Below are 21178 nucleotides of genomic sequence, written 5' to 3'. Positions count from 1 at the left end.
ATCTTGTTTGCTGGGTGAAAATTATTCATGACACACTCTATATATACCATACCAGAAGTACTTTGAGCAACTGACTAAATTCATGTATCTGTAATACTTTGCTACTCAAAAGAGAGTAAAGATAACCAAGACTATATATTGACTCTTTGTTATCTTTCTGCATATATGCATAGGTCAAAGTCAATTTCTACAAAATCTAACAGTTCAACAGCCCTTTACAATTTTGGATCAACATAGAGATTGTTCAAAATATTTAGGTCAGCTATTTCAGAAAGACTCTGCCCTATTTACAGGAATTATTTTAAACTTTAAACTTGAGTTGTTGTAGTCAATTCAATATAAATATGACACAAAAAAGATTTGCAAATTTACAAAAGTTTAACAAAACTGTAAAAAATTAGCAATAACTTAATATGTAAATAAGTTTCAGTCAATACATGAAATCAGAAAGTGGTATGTTTTTGCAAGCAGAAATACTACTGCATTTTTGTCTTGATTTACTGGCCCAACATAAATGTGTTTCATTCAAATTAAATACACTTTAATAGGAACAGTTACTCACTTGGTTATCATAATAAAAACTCTTGGAATTTGTACACATTCTGCAGTAAGTAACAACACAAATCGAGGTGTCGCATATATCAAAGACCTGAGGCAAAATACAACAAGTAATAATTATGGGTGTTTGGAACATTCATACACATATATGTACATTAAGGTTTTTTTATGAAGAAACAAGCTAATTAAAGTTTTCATGGTTTGGCCCAACACAAACCACATAAATGTAACACTTCCAAATTTATTTTTTTTTATTTATTTTTTATAGCACTTCAAGAGAACCTTTTAGGCCTCTTTGTTTTTTTTTATTGCTGTTTATGTTCTAAAACCCTAAATAAGCGCAACAACAAAAACAACAAAATAGTCACTAAAACATATGGGATTAAACATATAACATTCTTTTCCACTTAGAAGCAATGATAAAATTAAAAACATTTGGTGGCACACCAGTAAAAATATACAAAACAAAATCAACATTAGAACCAATACTCTAGGCAATTAACAGCAATTTTAATGCAAAAATTGTGACATATCCTATGATTTCCATTATCTTAAGTTTTATAGGCCCATGATTTCTAATAAAAATTGCATTTCACATATTTGCAAATCAACTGCCTTTCAGAACACTAATAGAATATTCCACACAGTAAAAATAATATGATAAAATTACCTACATTATAGCAATTTTATTTTATGGGATAAATAAAGGTATAGTGCCAGCTACTGAAAAACATAATACAAGCAAATAAAACAACACTTGAGGAATACTGGTGTAAACAAGTGGAGTTGTTGTTTCAAAACATATTAAAATATATATATATTACAAAAAATATTTAATTTACAGCATAAGTCACTTGTGGAATTGTTTTAATTCACTTTTTGCCTTATATACCTTGCCATCACAAGAGCATGTTGCGCATCGTGCCAGACATTCGTCTCTACCATCTAAGCAATCATCTACACCATCACACAGCTGTGATGTTTTAACCATTTTGCTATGGAGTGTTGTGTCACATCTATAGGTACAGTTTGCCTCGTCACTACCATCTATTAATATAAACAATTACAAAATGATTACCTCTTGGAATGGTAAAAACATGCTAAAGCTTTTTAGATTAGTATAGCATGTACCTAAGCAGTCAATAAAACCATCACATCTTCTTAAAATCGATAAAGCTGGGCAGTTTCCTGCTGGTGATCTCCAGCACATTTCATCTGTGTCATCAACGCATTCCTTGGTTACTCCATCACATTCCCAGTTCCTCCATAGTGCACAACCGCTTAGTATAAAAATCAATAAACATGCAAATAAAAAGATGCTTCCTACTACCGCATCGGCTTTGATATATTCATTCTACGTTTGACTACGACCTCAGAACATTACGACCCTTGTACTTTTCATGCTTAAGAAGTTTTTTTTTTCAGTTTGAATTATCTGGTTCGGTTCAGCTCTAGTTCGAACATACTTTTTTTTAACCAAGTTTTTAAGTTATTGTTAATATAAGTTGCGTTTCACCTTAAACTGTAGGTCAATAAAAATTTATTGAACAATTATTGAATTCTAACTCTTAATCAAGTACCTAAAAGTAAAAATCGGCTTGTTGTTAAAACCTCTGTACATTAAAAAAGCAGTGTTTTATTTTTATGAATTTATGCATTTTCTTTTTGTAATTTTAAACGCAGTTGCAGCTTACATCATTTATTGTCATTTAGTGTAAAATGTACATATCGGTTTTATGTGCCAGGTCCTAGTACCACTTTTAAAGTTATCTAATACAAGTAATTTTATTTAATTATATTTAACCAAAATGATAAAAATTCATTTAACAAATAAATGTTATCCTGTGTCAAAGTTAGCACAAAACCAGGTCATAAATATTCGCTTGAGGTTTGGTTAATTTCTTTAGTTGGAACAAGTTCAACACAAAAAATTAATATGGACGTTAAAAAAGAACTGTATGGAAAATGAAGATGCTCAACTTTTAAAACAAATTTGCAACAGAAAATTAGCTGTTGTTATCCCTCAAATTCTCAAAGAAAACAAATAGGGGATGTAAAAATGATAAAGCTTTAAGTTTTAATAAACGTATGTCATTTTTGTCCGGTGGTTTATATTGCTAGCATTATATGGTTTAGAGCACAAATTAGCAGTTGGGTTGCATCAAGTATTATGTTATGTGCTCTCCCACATTTATTTCTTCCTCGCAATTACATTTTTGATAACTTGTTTCATTACTGTAAAAGTGGCCGAATCCTAGACCAGCGCCATAACCAGTCCTAAAACATAATGTGTAGTTTTACCCTAGCAACCTTACGGTCATAGCTAGGATATATAAGTTTAATTTTCCATACCGACTAATAGACTAACCATGTTGTGTATAAGCAGAGTAGGTAGGAAGTCTATTCTTGATTTTCATCTCCCTAGTATCAGCTTTTTTACCATTATTTGTCATCACTATTCACTGCCATCATATATTTAGCAATTGGCTTTACACATCACATAATGATGCTGCATGGCCTAGATTTATTCAATCAACACAAAAATATTTTGGTGCAAGGTAGCAATCAGGTGTGGGTGGGTCATGTATTATTATATTCATTACTTATTATTGCATAACCCACACAAACCTAAATAATGTGCGTGGTGGTAGAATTCTAAACCAGCTCCCACATATAACTAATGCTTTTATTTACACAACTCTTCTTGTAGCCATTTCTTGAAAAAATCCACTAACCATGCATCTTCAAAATATATTATTATATTTTTTTCTTTAACTAAATGTTTTTAGCAGGGAGTCGAACCGGAACTTTATGAACCGGTTTTGGGTCAATTTTCTCCGAACCGTAACCGAACCTGAACCGTTTTTTATAAGATTTTAAGGAGCCGATCCGGAACTGAACCGAATAATTTGAAAGTACCTCAACCTTAACCGAACCTGCAAATAAAAGCGGTTCACTCCTGCATGACGTCACAACTTCTATTTTACAGAGTCAAGTTATGCAGATTCGAAATTTTGTGAAAAAAATATGAATATTGAATGAAAAAATCGTTGATTTTTAATTTTTTAGATATTTCAATAATGAGTTGCTTTTTTTTAATACGTCACGTAACTTAGATTAAATGACTTACAATTCAAACATTATTTTCTACATTTATCGACCCACATTTTGAGATTTAACGCAAATTAAATTGTATTTGAACCGGAACTTTATTAAACGGTTTTGAAATAGCGATGGTCGAACCGAAACTGAACCGGATTCCGAAAAAATCCTTGAACCCGAACCGAACCGGAAAAGTCAAACGGTTCGACTCCCTGGTTTTTAGTGGTCTTGCAAAACTAATTTAGGCTAGCGTGTTTGGAAAATATCTTTAGTTTTGAAATATGACTGATAAACATAAGACAAAGAGTTAGAACCTACGAAATACATCTAAAAAAAACTGCAAGCTTATAAAATTATCGCCAAAGAAAAGAAAATTCAGTGAGAAAAACGTTGACTTTATTCCTGAATAGACAACTCCACATCTATCTTCAAAACATAACGTGAATACAAATTCCACAAACCAACTTTTTCGGTCTGAAAAATATATTTGTTCTAATTTTAAATTTTAACTTTTTCCTTCGTGTGAGACAACCGATTTGATTGGTCAGCTATAATTCCCGCCAAACTGAATAATCATTTTTTGTGTACGCCTATTTTTTTATATAGGTATATTTTTTAATAAAAAAAAAAATTAGCCAAATAATAATTTATTTGAATAGCGTGACTTGGATTAAGTCACAGTTTCTAATGACTTGAGTTTGGACAAGTCATCGTGTGAAATCACTTGGGTTAAAAACAGGTAGTCGAACCGTAACCGAACCGGAACTTTATGAACCGGTTTTGGGTCAATTTTTTCCGAACCGTAACCGAACCTGAACCGTTTTTTCAACGATTTTAAGGAGCCGAACCGGAACTGAACCGAATAATTTGAAAGAACATGAACCTTAACCGAACCCGAATCTGTTAACAAAAGCGGTTCACTCCAGCATGACGTCACAACTTGTATTTTAAATAGTCGAGTTATGCCATGTTTAAAATTTTATGAACAAATTTGAATATTGATTAAAAAAACATTGATTGTTTTATTTTTTAGATATTGCAATAATGAGTTGCTGTTTTTTTAATACGTAACGTAAAGTTTTTTTTAATACGTAACGTAAAATTGAATGACTTACAATTCAAGCATTATTATCTACATTTATCGACCCACATTTTGAGATTTAACGCAAATTAAATTGTATCTGTAACGGAACTTTATGAACCGGTTTTGAAATAGCGATGGTCGAACCGGAGCTGAACCGGAACTTTTAAATTCCTCCAAACCGAAACCGGAACTGAACCGAATTCCGAAAAAATCCTTGAACCCGAACCGAACCTGAACCGGAAAAATAAAACGGTTCGACTCCCTGGTTTAAAGTTTTATATTTATTTCATTTACTTGAATTGAAGTTGACTTGCTCTAATAATACCATGTTTGGGACTTGACTTGGGTAATAAAATGACTTGGACTCTGGGGCTTGACAAAACTTTTCTTGGCGAAATAGTTGACTTGGACTTTTGTTTTTTAAATGACTTAAATGCAATAAGTCACTTTAAAAAATGGCTGTAATTAAATTAGGTGACAGCGCGCATAAACACGATACAAAAATACGGGAAATACATCAGTAGTCGGCAAACTGTGGGCCTTTTAGCGGGCCGCGAGCCACTTTTTAATAGTTTAGTTTAATCATGTAGTTGTGGGCCGCGTGAAAGCCGCGTAGCCTTCATTGGTTGCACTTTTTTGTTGAAATACACACTTGCTAATCAGTCAACCTAAACAAATAACAGAAGAGAAAAACTTCCAGCGTTTAAGGTCGACCAAACAAAAGACAAAAAACGGCGTTTTGCACTCGAATTTGGTTTCGCATTGACGCGTGACCCAATTACTTAAAAAGCACGCCGCTTCGAACAGTTTGTTAAACCATGAAAAAAACGAACAAAAAACGATAATATCACTTACTAAAAAGGGGTAAGAACTCCCGCCCCCTGGATACGCCACTGGGGCAATGCATAATGTATAATATTTTTAACATATTACACTTATAAATAATACTAATAATCGCATTTTGAAATTCCAGCGGGGTAAGTGCCCCCCCTTGCCCACCCCCCCCCCTGCGGCGCCCATGTCTACTATAGTTAATAGAAGTTCAGGCTATCCGAGCTACCTATTTTAAAAAGGTTAAGGAAACTTTCGTGGAAATTGTTACAACTTAAATGTTAGCACGTAAAGAAATGAATAATATAGTTAAATAAATCATGGCCAGTGGTTCTCAAGCGTTATCAGCTTGCGAACCACTAAAACATTTTAAAAAACTGCGAAGCACTTGCTTTAAAGTGCATCATAACATAACAATCCAATGTAAATAAAACCTATACTTGTTACACGGAAAGGCATTAGGTAAGTAGCACTAAATTGTATGTAACTGACTAGTGCGGATTTAAGTCTTACATGTTTGTTTTATTGCTTAGGTGTCAAAGGTCTACTGGTAGGTTCGTTTAAAAAAATGACGCGATACACTTAAGAATCTCTCGAGGCATACTGCTGGGGTGTCGTGGCACACTGTTTAAGAACCACTACTTGTCATGACCAAGCAGGAAATATATTTCAACATAATGTCAATTTTAAAACAAGTTTTTAATAAGAATAACATAAATATGAAACATGTTTTTTCACAAAATCAAACCTGCGTTTAACAACCTCCCAAAACTAACTGGCTACTTATGGGGTGATTTATTTCTGTATACATTAGGAAACTTTACTTATACTAAACATCAGGGTGACTTACATCAGTAATACTGTATTAATAAAGAAGTAGAGTAAAGAGGTATTAAGATTGTAGCAACACTTTTTCTTCTCAAACTATGGCACCTGCGAAGGTGCATTTTCAATTTTGATTGGATTATTACTATTATTTATTACTGAGATGCTTGTAAAAATGTGAGTACCCTTGTAAAAATATGAACTAAATTGCTCTACGTACATATTACTTTTGATACCGGTATACATAGTATTAGTTATGTAAATTATGTAGTAAAAATTTACCTGTTAAAAACAAGGCTCCCTGCTACGTTTGACAATGGTAAGCAATATAGAAGGTGTGCTGCAAAACTAGGTTCGGCGTATTTAGACCACCACACAAAGTCAGCCTCGTCACTACGATCAGCACAGTCATAAAAACCATCACAAAACACATCAGATGAAACGCAACTTCCGTCCCAGCATCTGAATTTGGCTATTCCGCAGGTGTTCGTTGGACTGCTCTCTGCAATTAAAATTAGTTCCTAGAGGTTTTTTTAACTAAATTATTTGGAATTGTCTTCAAAAAAAAGTTTGAACTTTTTGTTTAGCTTTTGTCATTGTATTAACCAGGGAGTCGAACCGTAACCGAACCGGAACTTTATGAACCGGTTTTGGGTCAATTTTTTCCGAACCGTAACCGAACCTGAACCGTTTTTTCAACGATTTTAAGGTGCCGAACCGGAACTGAACCGAATAATTTGAAAGAACGTGAATCTTAACCGAACCCGAACTTGTTAACAATAGCGGTTCATTCCAGCATGACGTCACAACTTGTATTCTAAATAGTTGAGTTATGCCATGTTTAAAATTTTATGAACAAATTTGAATATTGATTAAAAAAACGTTGATTTTTTTTTATTTTATAGATATTTCAATAATGAGTTGCTGTTTTTTTAATACGTCACGTAACTTTGATTGAATGGTAAAACTCATAGTTAAAAACATGAGTAAAAACAGGATCAGACGTTTTGTTTAAAAGAAAATATATTTCGCCAAAGTGGCATCATCAGTTCCTGTAAGAGTACAAATAAATAAAATCAGAGCGCAGCCATCAACAAACCAATAAAAGTAAACAATAAAATATTAAAACATTATAATAGACTAAAAACGCAATGAAAATCACTACAGCCTCGCAGGCAACACGACTGGGATAAATGAGTAGGCGACGCAAATAAGTGGAGGAAGGGGAAAAAATACATATGAGCAGTCCGAGATGCTAGACGGTAAAATGCGGCTCGAATGGGTAGCGATAAGATAGCGGTTTATCTTATTCGCGGTAGAACCATTTTTTGGATGTTAATGGTTGCGTTGACTACCTTTAGCCACTTTGCTTCACATATGTCCGACTTTTTAAAAGGTGTTTTTTCTAAAAATGTTATGCTGAAACACTCTACAATGGTAGGCCTCTGCCTCGGCATGGACATGTGTTTGTCAGCGTAGTGGCGCAGAAGTGCTGCTTTGTCGTTATTTTCTTTGTACTTGAAAATTTTCCATACTGCTCTATGGCCTCTCCACCTTGTTGCAAATGAATTTTTTGTTTGCCCGACGTATCGTTCGCCACATTGCTGACAGGACGCCATGTAAATACCGTGGTTGGTGCAGCAAAGTGCTTGTTTCAGTGCTATGTTCCCATTGCGAGTGGGAACTGTGAAAACCTTCGAGACCATGCTCTCTGCCTGTTTATAATGACCGCATAAACAGCAGTGGCCGCACGGGATTGACTTTCCAGTGAAAGGGATGGTACTTGCCGGTTGACTAATTGCGCGGTAGTTGGTAAGTACGCTTCCAAGTGTCGGAGGTCTTTTGTAGACAAGCATCGCTTGTGGCTGCAGCCTTCTTTCGTCTAAAGTAGTTTTAAGCAGCTTTGGAAAGGCTGTGGGCCAAACTACAAGGTCCTTTCTGTTTTTCTTTGTCTGCCTTTGGCGCACTTTAGCTTCAAACTGTGCTGCAGTTTTTAACGTGACTTTAACCATCCTTGGAGGAAACTGCGACCGCAGACCTTTCTTGCTGAGATTTTGAAGGCTCAGTGAGTAGTCTTCCTCCATCTCGTTTAGTCGTCTAAGGCGTGTCGCCTCTCCAGTTATGATTGATTTAAAAACGGAAATGGGGTGGTGGGAAGTTCCGTGTAAGAACTGCCGATGTTTTGCAGTTTCTTTTTTGAAATCCTTTAGTTTGAAGCCGAAGGGTGATTCTGCACATGGGACATGGAGTACGTCAAGAAACTCGACCTGTCCACGTACGTCGGTTGTACAGAAGGAACGAAATAGGAGACGGAGTCCATATGGGAAAAGCAAAGACGCCAAAGGAACCTTATTGGCGCTGCAGTCAATGGAAGAAAAAATCGAAACAGACGAAGCAGACAAAGGTATCGTTCACGCAAAGCTGGAATTAAGGCGCGGGAAGAGAGACAAAATGCTAATATGATGATTATTAACAAATCAGGTCAAATGCTTGTTATTAACGCTAAATTATTGTTAGCAAAAGGGTTAAACTTTGCACCCACTCCGAACTGGAGTAATGCAATAAGGGACAAAGAATGGATTAACTTTCAATCGCACATTAGACGTATTGAATGGGCCAACGTATTTAAAGATAAGGAAGATTCTACCAATATTTTTATACCACCTTACAAATTGAAAATTCCCAAGTTTTCCAGACCCCACAGAGACCAATTAGATTTGGAAACAGTTATTTACGTGGAACTGGCTGAAGCTAAACTGCGAAACGTAGCTGCGACCGTGCGTAAAGAATACAAAGGCAGAAACAACCTGTCATTCCCCCTCCGAAATAGCCTAGAGTACCTCAAGCGCCTTACCTCCAGTCGGACGCTAGATTGTGGAAAATGCACTTCATGATTTCCAAAGTTTAAACCTCAACCAAAGAACTTTTCAAGCCAGATGTACAGCGCTACGAAAGACGTGCGAAGATGCAGTGAAGATGTTGCATGCACAAGACGCCATTTCGGACGATCTACTTCTCTGTTCCGTTGGGGTTAAAATCACCGGGGGTATATACCACAAGGTATCCGGGCCGTCTGCGAAATATTTTTCCAATGACGAGCCGGCCTATGCGTACCCCTTATTTAAAACACACAAGTTGACGGAAGAACAGCGAGTATATTTTGCATCCTATTGCAGTCAAATATTGTAAAACGGGAATAGACGAATGCTGTGCAGACAGTAGACAATACGTAGAAGAAGTGAAAAAATGGAAAGGTAACTGCATTCAAAAGAAACGTAAAATCGGAAAACGAATATATGTTACAGCAGCAGATGTGGTGGGGCTGTACCCAAACTTACCAAGAGCAACCGTCAAGAAAGCTGTAGCTGCAGCCTTACAAGAGCAATCTACCTTTACCACGGCAGCGCAAAACCAACTTGTAGATCTGACGATTCTAACGCTTCAGAGCGTGGTGAAGAAGCATGGAGATAATTTTTACCAGCAGAAAGATGGTATAGTTACAGGCGATAACCACTCAGTATCGCTGGCTAACATTACAATGCATTATATAATAAAACCATGGATTAAAACCTTAAAGGAAGCACAAGTCTTTAAAAGATTCATCGATGACATTGCCTGGATTATAGCAGGCGGAGCAGCAAACCGACACATTCAAACATCTTTGGAAAAGGCACTTGCAGCACATGGACTCCGTCTCCTATTTCGTTCCTTCTGTACAACCGACGTACGTGGACAGGTCGAGTTTCTTGACGTACTCCATGTCCCATGTGCAGAATCACCCTTCGGCTTCAAACTAAAGGATTTCAAAAAAGAAACTGCAAAACATCGGCAGTTCTTACACGGAACTTCCCACCACCCCATTTCCGTTTTTAAATCAATCATAACTGGAGAGGCGACACGCCTTAGACGACTAAACGAGATGGAGGAAGACTACTCACTGAGCCTTCAAAATCTCGGCAAGAAATGTCTGCGGTCGCAGTTTCCTCCAAGGATGGTTAAAGTCACGTTAAAAACTGCAGCACAGTTTGAAGCTAAAGTGCGCCAAAGGCAGACAAAGAAAAACAGAAAGGACCTTGTAGTTTGGCCCACAGCCTTTCCAAAGCTGCTTAAAACTACCTTAGACGAAAGAAGGCTGCAGCCACAAGCGATGCTTGTCTACAAAAGACCTCCGACACTTGGAAGCGTACTTACCAACTACCGCGCAATTAGTCAACCGGCAAGTACCATCCCTTTCACTGGAAAGTCAATCCCGTGCGGCCACTGCTGTTTATGCGGTCATTATAAACAGGCAGAGAGCATGGTCTCGAAGGTTTCACAGTTCCCACTCGCAATGGGAACATAGCACTGAAACAAGCACTTTGCTGCACCGACCACGGTATTTACATGGCGTCCTGTCGGCAATGTGGCGAACGATACGTCGGGCAAACAAAAAATTCATTTGCAACAAGGTGGAGAGGCCATAGAGCAGTATGGAAAACTTTCAAGTACAAAGAAAATAACGACAAAGCAGCACTTCTGCGCCACTACGCTGACAAACACATGTCCATGCTGAGGCAGAGGCCTACCATTGCAGAGTGTTTCAGCATAACATTTTTAGAAAAATCACCTTTTAAAAAGTTGGACATATGTGAAGCAAAGTGGCTAAAGGTAGTCAACGCAACCATTAACACCCAAAAAATGGTTCTACCGCGAATAAGATAAACCGCTATCTTATCGCTACCCATTCGAGCCGCATTTTACCGTCTAGCATCTCGGACTGCTCATATGTATTTTTTCCCCTTCCTCCACTTATTTGCGTCGCCTACTCATTCATCCCAGTCGTGTTGCCTGCGAGGCTGTAGTGCTTTTCATTGCGGTTTTTAGTCTATTATAATGTTTTAATATTTTATTGTTTACTTTTATTGGTTTGTTGATGGCTGCGCTCTGATTTTATTTATTTGTACTCTTACAGGAACTGATGATGCCACTTTGGCGAAATATATTTTCCTTTAAACAAAACGTCTGATCCTGTTTTTACTCATGTTTTTAACTATGAGTTTTACTTGTTAACATACGCGTCAGCGGAGCGGTGATCGACTGGCTAAAACCTGCCGCCGATGGTTTTCGATTCTATAAAGATACACCCTATTGTTTCGCTTTTATCTGTCTTATCAGTTGTTACATCACTTTACTGATTGCATCGTCATTTAGTTGCAGCAGTTGCGGCTTGCGTAGTGCACCACTTGCCTCGAATAGTTGCTGGTTTAGGTTTTTATTAGCGTACTGCTTGACTTATGTTGTGTTATGTTTTTAGATACTGATGATGCTTTTAATAGTGAAATATATTTATCTATTTATAACATCCAAACAAACTGATTTTCTGTTTACTAAGTTCTGTACTTAGTTTAATCTTTATCATTGATATGCAACCAGAATCGTTTGTTTTCACCATTCGGATTCAGGCAGATTTTGAAATTCGAAAAAAAAACTTTGATTAGTTGGTTAGCAGTTCGAAATTTGTAAACCTTAAAATTTCAACTTACGTAAAACAGGCCTAAACAACTCAAGTGGTAAGGGTCGCAACAAGCAACAAGAAAAAACACGGTCCGCATACTGAAGTTGATATAACTATGGAACGTGTAGAAAAGATCTCGAGCGAAATCAATGCTTTTAATTGGTTTAAATTTGCAAAACTTTCAATTTAAAAGGATACATGATGCATTAGGCACATAAATGAGCTCAACAAATTGCTCGCATTTATAGTCTAATTTAACAGAAATTACACTTTGTAGAGTTTATGCAACACGCCATAGTATATGCATAGCGCCTTTGTGTTGAATGGATTTCCTTACAAAGGGACAAAAACATAATAAAAACGGATAGAAGTAAAAAATATAATGTTTTCATAAGTTAGTAGAAAATATATTAAGGCCGGAGGGGAGATGGCCTTCTTTTCTACCTGGATCCACACCTGTTTGTGAACATTTATGTACGTTGTTACAAACTTACTGTGCTAAAACCAGTGCTCTTCAACCGGTGTGCACGGTGCAGCAAAATATGCATGGGGTGTACCAGTACGAAAAGGTATACAAGGGTGCATCACAAAGTAATGAACCGTTAATATTTGACATTCATGACATTAGAAACAAAGACGTAGGTTTCAACTGTTGTATAAATAAACCTCTGTATTTTTTTAAATGTTTAAACAGTCTCTTTTCTATTTTCTTAAGTTTGTTTGAATGCTGTTTTATGACATGCCGTAGTACTCGCAAGCAGTCTGCAGCCTTACTCCAACTCTCGCCGACAGTGTGCAAAAATTCAGCAGCTCCGCTATGTTCAAGTGCCATGACGATATTGATAAGCATAATGATTTTTCATATCATTTTTCACCTCAGTTTACTTTTAAAGTAAACATGGTGCATGCGTTCGTCACAACAACTTTAAGGGTTCACCACACCAAAAAAGGTTGAACAGCACTGCTGTAAACCAGTTACCTACTCCGCCTACTCTGGCGTGGCAAACATTGATTACACATTAATCTGCGTTATGTGACTATTTATCAAACTACTGGATTTGAAATGCGACTCGTTAGCTGAAAAGTTTACCAACCTCTGAATTGGTCTATCACTAAATTATTACTTATGCTTACAGTCATTTCAACTATTTACGCATGACTAAACGATAGGCATTGTTGTTTTCCCAAATCACTATAGCCATAAGAATTACTGTAGTAAACTGAAATATGTCATTATATCGTGGGCCGCATGTTGTGCAGACCTGACGTAAAAGTTTGGATGAAATATTTACGATAGATAAAGTACTTTTGCATGTTCGCGGTTTGAGTTAAATTGCAAAGAGCACAAATACGATTAAGAACCACTGCATTAGCTTAAAACGTTATGGCATTTACCCACTACCTTACCGTTTAGTTACGGTTATTGCTACGTTATACATGTGTGGTTTTGTGAAAATCGTAAGTTGTAATTGTGTTTATTTTTAAGGTACCGCACCATGGAGAAGTTTTAGACCGGTGTATTAGACGGGTTGTCATATAAGTAAAAAGGGATCGGCTAGAATTTTCTAAGAAAGTCTTGGGAAGTGCAGTGTCTATAGCTACATTTTGCTGTTTTACATCTGACTCGACATGTTTATTCCTGACGCAGTTAAATGCAATACTGCGAATATGCATGACAGCATAGGCCATATGATTAGAATGGCCATTCCTTTTCTTTCAAACTACAACGCCGTCGCCCGTCATGAATATAGAAAAACATTTGTTTAATGCCTAAAAATATTTCTAGTTACAGTTAACAATCTAATGCAAAATCTTGAATTGTGCTTTAAATTATAATTGATATTAAAATATTTCCGAAATACTTTTTGGTTAATACATAACATAATTTAAAATCGTGTATTGCGATTGTGCTTAAAACAAACAGAATTCGTTTACAAAATTAGCTTTGACAAATTGAATTAAAGTTACATATAATCAATATATCGACAAAAAAGCTGTGCAAGTAAGACGCTCGGAGCACTTTAGATTAGAAATTGACATTATTTATAAAAAAAGCCTAATAAATGTTGACTTATGCGTTACCTGTTGAAATGACATCTTTGTTTTGAGAATCTCTCTCTGCTACGCAAAGCAACAGCCAAAAACTCAACATATAAAGCACCTTCTGTGAAATTAAATGCCGTTGTCCATACATTATTTAAATTCTTATCCCTAAAAGACAAAAGGGTAAAAACATAGCCGCTTGGAGCCAGCGTCAAGAGAGTTTTCTACCAGGTTTTATATTTAGTTCAAATGCAACAAAATTGCTTGTTTAACGTCGCTATTTAGTCGAAAAAACAACATTATTCTGTCATCAAGAATGATTTACACAGTGAGTACTCGCTTTGCATTCTAATTCTTATCAACCACGAATGTCAACAGGCGGGAGATATTTAGAAACCCTTAAACTTCATATTAACATATTAAGGTTGGAATTTCTAATTTAATCTTGCTACCAATTTAAAAAACCTCGTACGCCATTATATTGCAATCGATCGATAAATGGAAGGGGCACCAGACCATGGCTGGCTCCATACTACACTTTACGATAAAAATACAAAAAAAAATACTCGTAATTCTAGCGAACTTCTATCTGTTTATAATATGTTATATTCGTTTTAAGGAAATCTTTCAGCTTAAAGGCGATTTGCATACTATGGCATGTTGCGGCGCCTGACTCTACAAAGTGCAATTTCTGTTCAATTAAAATTTAAATAACATATTTTAAACAGTATCCGAATGTCTTTAGTTGGCTAATTTCCCGCAATTAAATTATATTCCAGCTGCATATTTGCGCACGAGTTCGCTGGAGACAACAGGTGTTTTTTTCAGATTAATCGTTTAATATTATCACGCTATGACGTAACGTTATTTTAGGTTTTTTGCCCCCCAGTCAAAGGCACCTAGGGGCGCAGCCTCATAAACCTCTACATAGCTAGCACCTACATACCACTCTACGTCATGTCTAAACATTTGAAAGTTATCAAGCTCTAAGCTTAAGCAAAAGCGTCCAGTACATCTCAGCTCATACGACAATATAAACAGCTATTTATCTGAGCGTAGAATAAATTAAGTCTATAGTGACCTCGCTCGAGGGTTGGCGTTAGTCACACATCAGTGGACTGCAGTGACGTCGCATTCAACGGGAGAGTAAAACAATTACGAGTAATATAAGCGAATGCTAAAGAATAAAGCAAAAATGCAGCTCTCAAAAATAGGTGTTATGAGCTGTATTAGGCATGTTCGATACTATCTGATCGAAGCCGATACCCCAAGCCAAGTGGTGGCATATCGATATAGGGTTTTAAGTCATAAATTGCAATCCAACGCAGTAATTGCTACATTCAAAGTCAAATTTGTCAAAATATAGCAGATTAACAGCTAGAGGTAAAAACTTCTACATGCTAAAATCAATTTTGAAAATGTGTTTGAATTATGGGACAACCAAGACACAGCGTTCATTACTTCAATTTTTTACCCGTTTATGGTAGGAACTTACAGCGCGACTTTTTGTTTAAATAGTCTCCTCGGGTGAACAAAAAACACCTGTTTTGCGGGAGTAGATGCCCACTGTATTTCAGACGTTTTCTTGTTTGTACAATCGTGGCTAAAACGCATACCGGAGGATATTCGATTGGCAAGGCCGCTGAAGGAAGTTACTGCTTTCACGCTCGTACTAAACGTCGCATCAATGCGGGTTTCGTTCTTAACGCCCTTAATGGAAGCTAGCCTACCTGCCATTGGTACTAGCTCTTCCACGCTCGTCTCGAACGTCGCACAAACCCTTCAAAAGGTTCCGTTCTTAAGACAGCTTATGCAAGCACGCCAAAAATTTTCGCTGTCGATGCAACCCGCATTATTCACTACGTCACCGACGTGTCGTATAGGTTAGTAAATTTTGAACTATCGCTTACAAGCAGTAGTATATTTAAGAATACTTTCTTTCCTAAAGGTAGCCAACACGACCTAACAAAAATCAAATCCTTGCTCAATTTGTCCTAAGAATGTAAAAATCCATCACGCAACAAGTAATTTGTTATGACATATTGAGCATTTTATTTAAACAAATCAGTCAGTGTGGTACGTAAGATTTCTTTTTTTTGTTACTGTGGCGGGGAAAATGAAAAAAAGCCTTGTTCAAAATAACGGTAAGAACAAATGTAAGTTATTAGTCATTGACTAATAGTCAATTAATATCGTCTAACATGAAATGCTAATCGTATATTACACATACGATGTTGTACTTTAATTTACCTTTCTCAGTAGAAGTGACTTAAGTAGTTTTTAAACCCAGGTCTTCAATTAGAGAAATTTAAAGAGGCCGGTATATCAATATTTTGTTTATTTTAACAAACAGATATATTTCAAAAAAGCACAACGCTTTAGGAGTCATATTTTGGAAATAGTTGAAGGAACAGGCGAAGGAAGAGTCGGAGGAAGAGTTGGTGGAAGAGGTGGAGTAGCCATCAAAGAAAGATTTGATGGAGGAGTCGAAGTCAGAGTTGATGGAAGAGGTAGAGGAGTAATCAAAGGAAGATTCGCAAGGAGAGTATGGGTGGAAGAGTTGAAGTCAGAGTTGAAAGAAGAATTGAAGAAATAGTTAAAAAAGTGTTTTTTATCTAAGCTGGAGATTTAACATCATAACAATGCTTTTTAATTTGTCTAAGTTATTAACAATTTTTGTATTTTTCAACTACATTTGGACTACATTTCCTAGAATATTTTACTAAAATCCACTTTTGTTAGATATTCTGTCAAATTCACATGTTATATATTGAAATTAAAGTTTTAAAACAATATATCAGCAACAAAAGAAACTATTTTTTGTTTATTATTTCAAAAAAACAAAACAAAAAACAATTGTACATACCATACACACTTCCTGATATCTGAAAATCTTACAAAAAGTTTTTTGCATGCACATTTCATTTAAATCACTAAAAATTAGATAAACTAAATTTGTATAATTTTTCTTATATAGGCTATAAAAAATGCTGTACTTTTTCAGCATCTGTCAAAAATGATGAATATTGTGGTAACAACAATTACACAACTCGACTCCCAATCCGATATACAGATAGATTGTTTGAACTTCAAACGCAAAACGAAAGCCCTGGATATTGACCACACCAAATCTAGAGCGAACTTAATTTCTGCCCAGTGTTTTTATAGTTCAATTTAAAAATATTGGAGTTTAATTTGGTTTTCACTGCTTATTTAATTTATTTTCTAGCCAATTGATTTTATCGTTATTTGTTTTGTTTTTTATGTATATAATAAATTATTATGGAGTTCGTAAACCTTATATATTAACGAGTTCGTAACCTTATACTTTCCCGCCTTTAGCCAAGGTTGTGTGTTTAGTAGCTCCATTTTAAAAAGCACACAATGTTGCAATTTGGTTTGATGTTAAATACCCCATGTTTTTTTAAATCATCGGCTATATCATGCGGCTTCAGCAAGCTTACACAATGCTGGTAGCACGTAAATTAGTAATTAAATTGTCACAGCGCGTTCGCGACTTTTCTTTAGTGACCCATTTCAGACACAAAACTGCTTTTTAGGTTATACGTTAATTTTTTATCTTTGGATTGTTTTAACCAAATGAAAAAAGTACTGGGGAATTACGGAGACAAAGAATGAGATCTTTAGAGCCTTTAGAGATAAGTCAAAAAATTAAACACGCCATTCCGCTTTCACATAGGCTGTGGGGTGTTACTCTGATTGTGGGGAAGCATACGTTTTTAGACCCACGATTTGATATTTTTATTTAGTGACACTCAGTAGAAACGTTTAGGCATAAGCAAATTTGTTATGACATTTAAAATATGTTTGCATTATTTATGCCACTTACGAAGATCTTACGCTATCCGTAACATTACTTTCGGGTTGTATGCTGATTACCTAACTTAGCTTCCATATTTATGGGCTATAACTAGGGATGTTCAAAGTAGAATCCCAAGGTATTCTAGAATAATAGGTTTCGAATCTAGAATAACGAATCCAGAATAGCGAACCCTAGTATATTTTTATTAAATTATTTAACCTCGATTTTGTTAGGGGAAGGGATTAATCTTAATCTACCCTACCCCAATCACAGCAATAAATAAATCGCCCAAACAATTTTCTAACATGTGTACATTATAATAAAAAAACTCTCTCATATGTTTAACATTCTTAACAACTGTCATCTGAAGCCGTTCTGTAAACTGTAGTATGTCAACTGTCCAGGTTGTGTCCAAAACTTATATTTTTGCCAATAGTGAGAAAATGCAACACTGCACACAGAAGTCTTAAACAATTCGGTCCTGATTTTGAAAGCATTGTTAAGTCTTATTGTTTCTTTTTTGACTAACATGATCTGTTATGCAGTCAAATGATGTACTGCAAAGAATACAAAGTTATTATTGACATAACGAATTCTTGACAATTACGTTGGGCATAACTTCCCTGAATATTGGCCTAAAGTTGAGTAACCCCATAGCGCATTTTGTGGACGGTCAGCACGTTTTGCAACGCTATGTTACTTTTGCAACTTAACGCATTTAGGGAAATTGCGAACTCCGCACGTGACATTACTCGTTGATCGCTCGCCCAATAACGCTCGATTGACACTTAATTATTAGACGAACGTTATAGCGAGACGCGGTAATTGGTCGCCCGAAAAAGCGCTGACACTGCACTACGAGGTTACATTTAAATCAAGCACTATAAATTGGTCGCCGCGGAGACAGGCCAACTTACCACACGCGTTTGTGCAATTAGGCGCAACAATCCGCGGTAAAACATTAAATTATATCGGTTCCAATTACCCGAAATAAATGGCAGAATTGGATTCAATATTCTACTTTGACCATCCCTAGCTATAACATGATGCTATTAATTTAACATGTAACAACGTAATGTGCAATAGTAATAAAGAGCAACAGTTTGATGGATTGTTTCATTTTGTTTAACCAGATGAAATTCAGGTAGACTTCGTACATTATGATGGTAAATATTCTACTTAACCTGGGCAACGCCGGGTATTTTGTCTTGTTTATTATAATTTGAGAAAAATAATAATAAGATTTCTATTTTTATTGGCGATATAAGATTTTTATGTTTTTATGACTTGGAATATATTTATGGTGTTTTAACATCTACCGCAACTAGTGGTTGAAAATTGAAGCCAATTAGAAGGCTTCTACGCCATCTTGAAAGGTTCCAAAAGTGCGTAAATTTTGCATTACGGCTTATGGGAGAGGCATCTTGAAATTGTCTTTATGGCAATATTTGGTGATTATTTTACCGAATTTTAAGGGATTAGTGATGTATTGGTATGCTTGGTACTATACACAATACTAATAAAGCAGAATAACTTGATTTTAGCTCCTGCTGATAGAGATATACTTCGTTTTTACTGGCACCAGAAAATATTTTTTTTTATTGCAACAAGGCAACGTCAAGTTAGGTAAAATCAACTTATATGATATACAAATCTTTGGAATAGCCTTTTTTTGGTCTAGTTAATGTATTTATTATGTACATTGAACTATGCTGGTTGTTAACGCTGTTCTGACAACAACATTTCTTAGCATTTATTTTCGTATAATAGTAACAGCAGCAGGTAGTAGTAAGGTTTAATTGAAGCTATATGCATAAGTAGAATCAGGTATTTTATTTAATTGCTTTTAATATCTCATGGATGTCCTGAATTAGTTGCTGTGTTTTATATGGTGTTTGTCTGTGTCATCCACTAACAAACATTGGCCATCAGATGCCCAATCAATCCATCACTAACTGGTGTTCAAATAGCAAAATGTAGGATATTATCACATTTCAGTGCACTTTTTTTTATTGTCGTTACTCTGTTAGGAAAACATATTCGTGCATAAATAACTTATCCATAATACAAAATCTCTGCAAACAATTACTATTTTCCACACAGCAGCAACTTTGTTGTTTTATAGAGATTAGTGCTTGGAATATATTTATGGTGTTTTAACATCTACCACTAGTTGCGCTATCCAGGTTTCATAGAGATCAGTGAACTGGATCCGCCTCTGATTTACAATAGGATTCTTAAAAAACCCAGAGATTATAGTTATAATCTCTTTGAAAAAAGAAAACCCAAAGAGATTATAGTTATAATCTATTTGAAAAAAAACTAAACAATTTATGTTATTCAGTAATGTCTAAATATGTAACGTACGTTAAAGATTAAAAAAAAATAGTCGGTGAGTAAAGTGTTTTAAAGCTTTCCTACTTTTTTCCTCCAGACGTTGTGTTTAGCTGGGTTTTCGCTCTATATTAGCCTTCAGAAAAGTTATTTAGATAAAAACACCTAATGGGGCGAAATTTTATCTATCTTTAGGTTGTTCAGTGGTGTTTAAATATGCAATGTAGAGACAAAGAGATTATAAAAAATATCGGCTAGTTAAGTGTTTTGTTGGTTTTGTTCGACTTTGTATTGCAATTTGCGTTTAAGCAGTCTTGTTAAAAACGATTTTGCAAGTAAACCAGTGATGATTTGAAATAAAAATTACGATTGTTATATGTTTGTAAAAAAAAAAAATTCTAATCGATATCTTGGTTACTTCCGGAGATGGTACGCAAATAATTTTGAGCTGCTTCCTTCCTTTTGGTACCCGCAACTTAACTCAAATTTTGTGCATCGATTTCATAACTGTGGTAGGATTGTAGACCAGCGCCCCAAAAAATTGCGATTTATTTACAGCTAGTAAAATAAATTGTTTTTACATATTTAAACTTGCTTAATGTTAATTGAATAGGACATACCTTCAACAGGGGTTGTGACTTTTTACCGGCACCTTGTCAATGTCAGCAAAATGCTGACACCTGTCACCGCTTCCGTGACACCCTCTCACCGATTCGGTGACACCCTGTCACTGATTCAGTGACATCCTGTCACTGATTAGTTACACCCTGTCACCAATTCGGTGACACCTGTCACCGATTCGGTGACACCATGTCATCGATGTAGTGACACCCTGTGACTGATTCGGTGAGACGCTGTCACTGAATCAGTGACACCCTGTCAACAACTAGTTGACACCCTGTCGCCGACTTCTCAAAATCTGTAAAAAAGTGTCCTTTACCAAAATGAAAGTTTAAATCGGCTTATATGGGTTAAAATATGTTTGTTTTTACATTCTGCAGAAGCCTTTATCACTTTCTAACTGTACTCTTGGTTGTTAATCGGTTATTTCTGTAGTAGTAGTACACTCTTTAAATTGTGCTGT

At 35.8% G+C, this 21178-nt stretch overlaps 1 protein-coding gene across 1 annotated transcript in view; it reads right to left on the bottom strand.

The window, feature by feature from the left end:
- The window catches only part of LOC146133000 (uncharacterized), a 37160-nt gene extending 28676 nt beyond the window's left edge, over positions 1-8484 (bottom strand). The window contains exons 1-5 of the mRNA XM_083397623.1: positions 8184-8484; positions 6773-6902; positions 1690-1838; positions 1451-1605; positions 563-649 (exon numbers count right to left, since the gene is read on the bottom strand). Of these exons, the coding sequence (XP_083253749.1) occupies positions 563-649; positions 1451-1605; positions 1690-1838; positions 6773-6902; positions 8184-8484 (822 nt within the window). The remainder of the gene's footprint in view (positions 1-562; positions 650-1450; positions 1606-1689; positions 1839-6772; positions 6903-8183) is intronic.
- Positions 8485-21178: the final 12694 nt, after the last annotated feature.

This window comes from Ascidiella aspersa, chromosome 9, assembly GCF_963924565.1.
Source record: "Ascidiella aspersa chromosome 9, kaAscAspe10.2, whole genome shotgun sequence".
NCBI lineage: Eukaryota > Metazoa > Chordata > Ascidiacea > Phlebobranchia > Ascidiidae > Ascidiella > Ascidiella aspersa.
The sequence above is the reverse complement of the archived record's forward strand: the minus strand, read 5'-3'. Positions and strand labels throughout refer to the sequence as shown.